Raw genomic sequence first — 8,292 nt, 5'->3', positions numbered from 1 at the left:
TCTACCCAGAGTGGGAGAGAGTAAAAAAAACACATTTCTATTAATACTACAGCGACACTAGCAGCTTCCTGGAAAGTACCTCTACCCAGAGTGGGAGAGAGTAAAAAGCTTCCTGGAAAGTACCTCTACCCAGAGTGGGAGAGAGTAAAAAAAACACATTTCTATTAATACTACAGTGACGCTAGCGGCTTCCTGGAAAGTACCTCTACCCAGAGTGGGAGAGAGTAAAAAAAACACATTTCTATTAATACTACAGTGACGCTAGCAGCTTCCTGGAAAGTACCTCTACCCAGAGTGGGAGAGAGTAAAAAAAACACATTTCTATTAATACTACAGCGACGCTAGCGGCTTCCTGGAAAGACACTGCTGTCCATGGACAATCCCCGTTATCTCCGCTTCTCACTTGGGCTACATCCCTAATCCCTTTATAGTGCACATCTTTTGGCCAGGCTCCATTTGCATCCAACAAGGCTCTGGTCAATAGTAGTGCACTAAATAGGGAATATGGTGCCATTTGGAACAGATCCTTTCCTTTGTTTCATTACCCCCCAGCGTGGTTCCCTATTCCACTTCCCTGACAGGACACCTCTCTGCACCCGACATCGCTGCACTTGTGTATCGATTGGTAGATTTGGTCTGTTGCCCCCTTTGGCCCCAAGACATGCCCGTCCACCAGATAGCACAGACAGCCATTATTTTAGGACAGCATCCATTCACACTTCCACTGTATGGGTTTCCACATAGAGCCGGGGTAATTGAGATAGATCAGAGTAGGCAATGCCGGGTCTGGACCATAATTACCAATAATCTCTGATTCTAGACATTCTATTTCTAAGGACTGTAGTTGATGTCCTGAATACAAAGAGCCATAGATACACATTACACTGACACATTATTAATGACTAAATGCAGATCGTGTACATCTTTGTAATATATATGACCTTGGAGATAAACAAAGCAAAGCCTTTGCTGTGTCTTGGTCCCAGCTCTTGGTCCCAACACACTACTACTGTACAGTTACTGCAGCAGGCTGGAGTCCCATTTAGAGGTGGCACTTGTCACTGTGTTATGTGTTAATAATAAAGACTACCGTTCCCATAATGCAACGCACCATGCACAAAGTGATTGTTAGAATGCCTTGCATAGCTACACACCAATGTAGTTTAGCTAGCTCAATCATCTTGTTATTAAAAGTAGCTAAACCTATGCCCCCAGCTTGTCAATTCATCAAGGAACAAACATAACATGGGATGTTTCTCAATATGCATACTCCGAGCACGCAATCTGGAGCCATGGGAGGGTCGGAGCAGGAGTCCAAATCAAAGTATGCGAAACGGATGTGTTCTCCGCTTGTACACGTTTCAAAGCATGTATCGATGCAAATAAAAAGTATGGACAGAAATATGACGCAACCAATTAAAAAAACGACACTACATTTATTGAAACCATTATTTGAGCTGAAGCAAGAGAAAATAAACTGACTTCGGAATGAAATGTTGCCTATTCACATCTTATATGTTGCCTGACTACAATATTGCATCTTGTAAACGTTAATAAATATATTGTGTGTTAATTTTGGCATGCTTACCTGCCTACAATACCCACTGCAGTCTGTGTAGATTGCAAGCCAATAGTAAGTCAATAGGGCGAACTGGCTAACTACTACTGTTAGCTAACTAGCTAGCCACAAATAATTAGTAGCTAACTACCCACGAAGAATTGACATCTACCTTGCATAGTTTTAGGTCATTTTTAAACTATCTGGTTAGCTTGAATATTACAATTCATATATAGCTATCTGATAGTTATGAAATAAAACTTTGTGTATATCTTGTTTTGTCCCTTGCCATTGCCCTGGCTGGAAGAAGGTTCAGTGAATGGGTATGTCCATAGTAAGGCAATAGGGTCAACTGGCTAGCTAGCTAGCCATTAAGAAGTGGTAGCTAGCTAGCTAGCCATTAAGAAGTGGTAGCTAGCTAGCTAGCCATTAAGAAGTGGTAGCTAGCTAGCTAGCCATTAAGAAGTGGTAGCTAGCTAGCTAGCCATTAAGAAGTGGTAGCTAGCTAGCTAGCCATTAAGAAGTGGTAGCTAGCTAGCTAGCCATTAAGACGTGGTAGCTAGCTACCCACAAAAAATTGACATCAACCTGGCATAACATTAAGGTCCTTTGGTCGTTTAACTAGTTAGACCATTACGATTCACATGTAGCTAGCTGATAATTATGAAGTTAAACAATATGCTTTGTGTATATCTTGTTTCGTCTCTATTGTCATTGTCCTGGCTGGAAGAAATTGCAGTGAATGGGAGGTGAGGCAATACAGTAGGGGGAGTGAGAGTGCTTCTCAAATGTAATGTTTTATGCACTCTCCATACTCTTGTCCTCACAAGAACGGACTCAAGAAAACATCTTCGGAGAATGCACTCGGTGCAGGAGAGTGTGGAGTACGTAGTATGAATATTGATTAACACCCATGGTGTCAGAAGTGGGATTCAAACCCACGCCTCCAATGTAAGCAAAGGCACCTCATCCACTGACTCTTAGCCTCTCATTCCTATGTGACAACATAAGTGCTGTTATTCACTCTAAATCTCTAAGTCTATTATAACTCCCTTCTAATCAATATAAGCACAGCCTCCATTTCTCCTTCCAATGGCCCTTTACGGTGTGAGAAACTGAAAGAATTGGACCACTATTAGTAATATGGTTGTGACTTTACCATGGCCTCTGAATTGCACCTATTCACTCTTTTCCGATTTACAAGTGCCTATGGGACAGAGACCTGCAACAACCGGTGGCCTTGGCAAATCCTTCCCGCAAGTCAATTTAATGTGCCCCCCCCCCCCCCCACGGTTACGACATCAACATACACCTGTGACCTTTAAATATAATTTCCATCTCTCCATTTACTATGTATAGCACTTTGAGGTACTGGAAAAGCTTTGAAGCGCTATACATTGAGTGTACAAAACATTAGGAACAACTTCCTGATATTGAGTTGCACCCCCCCAGAACAGCCTCAATTCATCAGGGCATGGACTCTACAAGGTGTTGAAAGCGTTCCACAGGGATGCTGGCCCATGTTGACCCCAGTGCTTCAGTTGTGTCAAGTTGGCTGGATGTCCTTTGGGCGGTGGACCATTCTTGATACACGCAGGAAACTGTTGAGCGTGAAAAACCCAGCAGGGTTGCAGTTCTTGACAAACTTAAAAGTCACTTAAATCTTTTGTCTTGCCCATTCCCCCCTTGTACACACATACACAATTCATGTCTCAATTATCTCAAGGCTTAAAATTCCTTCTTTAACCTGTCTCCTCCCCTTCATCTACACTGATTGAAGTGGATTTAACAAGGGACATCAATAAGGGATCATAGCTTTCACCTGGATTCACCTGGTCAGTCTATGTCGGGGAATTTATATATATATATATATTTTTAATATATTTTTTATTTAACTAGGTAAGTCCGTTAAGAACAAATTCTTATTTACAATGACGGTGAAAAGAGCAGTTTTTGTATGGTTTTGTACAATCAGTGTATAAATCCAATAAATTATTAAGTATCATTACAATGACTTACCACTGTCAGTGACAAACTAAAAGGTCAATTCAGTAGTATGATGTAATCATACACAGTGGAGCAACTTCCTGATTGCATTAAGACTTAAAAAGGTACACGTCAGGGGCCTGCATCGCAGCGCCAGCTGTGCCACCATAGACTCTGGGTTCGCGCCCAGGCTCTGTCGCAGCCAGCCAAGCCTGGGAGGTCCGTGGGGCGACGCACAATTGGCCTAGCGTTGTCCGGGTTAGGGAGGGTTTGGCCGGTAAGGATATCCTTGTCTCATCGTGCACCAGCGACTCCTGTGGCGGGCTGGGCACAGTGCACGCTAACCAAGGTCGCCAGGTGCACAGTGTTTCCTCCGACACATTGGTGCAGCTGGCTTCCGGGTTGGATGCGTTGTGTTAAGAAGCAGTGCGGCTTGGTTGGGTTGTGTTTCGGAGGATGTAAGATTTTCGACCTTTGTCTCTCCCGAGCCCGTACGGGAGTTGTAGCGATGAGACAAGATAGTAACTACTAATAATTGGATACTACGAAATTGGGGAGAAAAAGGGGGTAAAATTTTCAAAAAATTTAAAAAAGGTAAACGTCATCATACACATCAACACACACAAATATAAGTACTTACCCCGGTCCGTATCGTAGAGGAAGACAAACTTGTTCCAGTCGTAGTGGTCGAGCAGCGAGAGCAGCGCCCCGCGGATGGAGGGTCGAAGCTGCAGCGTGAACTGGCTCTCTCCCTCGGTGGGGAAGCTGGGCGTGATGAGGGAGATGTGCAGCGCCCCGCAGAACGACGTCAGCGTGTGCACCGAGCGCTTGTCGTACAGGCCAAAGATGGCGAATACACCCCGCGAGTACTGCGAGCAGACTGTGGAGGAGGTATGGAAGGGGGGAAGAGAGAGAGAGAGAGAAAGAGAAATAAGTTAGTTACTAAATTAGTTTACTAAACATTTGAATCTCTTAAAGGGAGAAATGGTGCATGTAAGAATAGAGGGCGAGTACAGAAAGCAGACAGTGGTAGAGAGAGAGAGACATTACAGATAGTTCACCAACCCATTCAAATCTCTACAAGAGAAGCCCTTTGTTGCCTATGGAATAACAACTACCCAAAACATCCACAAAATATCAAATCTTAAAAGATGATTTCTAGTTTAATGATTCTCTCGACCTCCTTTTGTCACCTCTCTCTCTCTATCTGCTAATAAACCAGTGGGTATGGTGATAAGATATGACCTGTAGGAGACAAGCACACCGGCTGTAATAGAAAAATGCTTGTGCCTTGTGGTGTTGTGTGTGTTCGTGTGTGCTTAAAAAACACACCATAACGAACGGTTATGCTGACGTCTTCCTGCACGACGAAGTGCGTGGCACATGGGTAAAAAGTGTGTTCAAAGCGTTTGAACTGTTCCATTATAAAGGGAACAGATAAACATGTTTTTTTGTGGTTGTTTTATTGTTGCTACGCTGGGTTTGACAGCCTTATTTTTTCGTAGTGTTCCAGTGTTGTTGGGAGTCCCTCTCTTTGCAGCTTGTGAACACCTAGGGCTGAAGAAGAAGATGTAGAGGAGAGGGAGAGAGGGACAGGAAGAAAGTGAGATAGAAAGAGCCGAGAGAGAAAACCACGGCTTTGATGCCTTCTGAGTTTCTTCCTCCAATTGTTCTACAAACCGTTAGACAACGACGTGTGTCAACACGCTAGAACCAACCACTACTGTCTCGCATCGCAACTCTATGTAACTCTCATTCTCCATCTCTCCTGAAGCAGAGAGTGATTTGCACACTATCAAGGCTTTCATGTCCCAGTCATGTAGGAGAAATTGAGCAGCAACATACACTGTGCCAGCGCACTGTTACGTTGCATCAATTTGTAGCCTAACATTCATCATGTAACATTGTGTGTTGCGTCCAGTGGAGGGTAAACACACCTAAACGCCACGTACAGTACCAATCAAAGGTTTGGACACAGACTCATTCAAGGGTTTTTCTTTATTTGTACTATTTTCTACATTGTAGAATATTAATAAAGACATCAAAACTGTGAAATAACACATATGGAATCATGTAGTAAACAAAAAAGTGTTAAACAAATCAAAGTATATCTTATATTTGAGATTCTTCAAAGTAGCCACCATTTGCCTTGATGACAGCTTTGCAGTGTCTTGGCATTCTCTCAACCAGCTTCACCTGGAATGCTATTCCAACAGTCTTGAAGGAGGTCCTACATATGCTGAGCACCTGTTGGCTGCTTTTCCTTAACTCTGTGGTCCAACTCATCCCAAACCATCTCACTTGGGTTGATGTCAGGTAACTGTGGCGGCCAGGTCATCTCATGCAGCACTCCATTACTCTCCTTCTTGGTCAAATAACCCTTACACAGCCTGGAGGTGTGCATTGTCCTGTTGAAAACCAAATGATAGTCCCACTAAGTGCAAACCAGATGGGATGGCGTATCGCTGCAGAATGCTGTGGTTGTCACACACTGATCTGTTTCACCTGTCTTTGTGAATGTCTCCATCCACCTCCATGCTCCTGCCTTTTCTTATCTCTTTTACTAGTCCTCCAAGTTTTCTGCCTTGACTCTGAACCCGCCTGCCTGACCATACTGCCTGCCCTGACCTCGAGCCTGCCTGCCACTCTGTACCTCCTGAACTCTGACCTTATGATTTTGTGCCTGTCCACGACCATTCTCTTGCCTGCCCGTTGGATTATAATAAATATCAGAGACTCGAACCATCTGCCTCCCATGTCTGCATCTGGGACTCACCCTGTGCCCTTATAGTGGTAGCAATGCTGGTTAGGTGTGCCTTCAAATCAAAATAAATCACTGACAGTGTCACCAGCAAAGCACCCGCCTCACCATCACACCTCCTCCTCCTCCATGCTTCATGGTGGGAACCACATACGGTGATTATCCGTTCACCTACTCTGCATCTCACAAAGACACGGCGGTTGGAACCAAAAACATCAAATTTCGACTCTTCAGAACAAAGGACAGATTTCCACCTGTCTAAATGTCCATTGCTTGTGTTTCTTGGCCCAAGCAATTAGATTTTCTTATTGGTCCTTTAGTAGTGGTTTCTTCGCAACAATTCGACCGTGGAGGCCTGATTCACGCAGTCTCCTCTGAACAGTTGATGTTGAGATCTGTCTGTTACTTGAACTCTGTGAAGCAGTTATTTCGGCTGCAATCTGAGGTGCAGTTAACTGTAATGAACCTATCCTCTGCAGCAGAGGTAACTCTGGGTCTTCCTTTCCTGTGGAGGTCCTCATTAGAGCCAGTTTCATCACAGCGCTTGATGGTTTTTGCGACTGCACTTGAAGAAACTTTCAAAGTTCTTGGCATATTGACTGAACTTCATGTCTTAAAGTAATGATGGACTGTCATTTCTCTTTGTTTATTTGAGCTGTTCTTGCCATAATATGGACTTGGTCTTTTACCAAATAGGGCTATCTTCTGTATACCACTCCTACATTGTCCCAACACAACTGATTGGCTGAAACGCATGAAGAAAAAAACAGTCCAATTTGTGGCCACATGCCCAGCAGTGTCACACCCTGATCTGGTTCACCTGTCCTTGTGACTGTCTCCACCCCCTCCAGGTGTCGCTTATTATCCCCAGTGTATATATCCCTGTGTTTCCTGTCTCTCCCCAGTGTATATATCCCTGTGTTTCCTGTCTCTCCCCAGTGTATATATCCCTGTGTTTCCTGTCTCTCCCCAGTGTATATATCCCTGTGTTTCCTGTCTCTCCCCAGTGTATATATCCCTGTGTTTCCTGTCTCTCCCCAGTGTATATATCCCTGTGTTTCCTGTCTCTCCCCAGGGTATATATCACTGTGTTTCCTGTCTCTCCCCAGTGTATATATCCCTGTGTTTCCTGTCTCTCCCCAGTGTATATATCCATGTGTTTCCTGTCTCTCCCCAGTGTATATATCCCTGTGTTTCCTGTCTCTCCCCAGTGTATATATCCCTGTGTTTCCTGTCTCTCCCCAGTGTATATATCCCTGTGTTTCCTGTCTCACCCCACCCTGATCTGGTTCACCTGTCCTTGTGACTGTCTCCACCCCCTCCAGGTGTCGCTTATTATCCCCAGTGCATATACCCCTGTGTTTCCTGTCTCTCCCCAGTGTATATATCCCTGTGTTTCCTGTCTCTCCCCAGTGTATATATCCCTGTGTTTCCTGTCTCTCCCCAGTGTATATATCCCTGTGTTTCCTGTCTCTCCCCAGTGTATATATCCCTGTGTTTCCTGTCTCTCCCCAGTGTATATATCCCTGTGTTTCCTGTCTCTCCCCAGTGTATATATCCCTGTGTTTCCTGTCTCTCCCCAGTGTATATATCCCTGTGTTTCCTGTCTCTCCCCAGTGTATATATCCCTGTGTTTCCTGTCTCTCCCCAGTGTATATATCCCTGTGTTTCCTGTCTCACCCCACCCTGATCTGGTTCACCTGTCCTTGTGACTGTCTCCACCCCCTCCAGGTGTCGCTTATTATCCCCAGTGCATATACCCCTGTGTTTCCTGTCTCTCCCCAGTGTATATATCCCTGTGTTTCCTGTCTCTCCCCAGTGTATATATCCCTGTGTTTCCTGTCTCTCCCCAGTGTATATATCCCTGTGTTTCCTGTCTCTCCCCAGTGTATATATCCCTGTGTTTCCTGTCTCTCCCCAGTGTATATATCCCTGTGTTTCCTGTCTCTCCCCAGTGTATATATCCCTGTGTTTCCTGTCTCTCCCC

At 44.5% G+C, this 8,292-nt stretch overlaps 1 protein-coding gene across 6 annotated transcripts in view; it reads right to left on the bottom strand.

Moving 5' to 3' along the window:
• The window catches only part of LOC135548887 (glutamate receptor 4), a 184,262-nt gene that overhangs the window by 89,425 nt on the left and 86,545 nt on the right, over positions 1-8,292 (bottom strand). For all 6 annotated transcript variants that reach the window (XM_064978952.1, XM_064978956.1, XM_064978955.1 and 3 more), the window contains one exon: positions 4,185-4,424. In XM_064978952.1, coding sequence (XP_064835024.1) covers positions 4,185-4,424 — 240 coding nt within the window. The remainder of the gene's footprint in view (positions 1-4,184; positions 4,425-8,292) is intronic.

The sequence above is a fragment of the Oncorhynchus masou genome, chromosome 11 (genome assembly GCF_036934945.1).
Source record: "Oncorhynchus masou masou isolate Uvic2021 chromosome 11, UVic_Omas_1.1, whole genome shotgun sequence".
NCBI lineage: Eukaryota > Metazoa > Chordata > Actinopteri > Salmoniformes > Salmonidae > Oncorhynchus > Oncorhynchus masou.
Note: the sequence above shows the minus strand (reverse complement) of the source record. Positions and strands in the feature narration are given on the sequence as shown.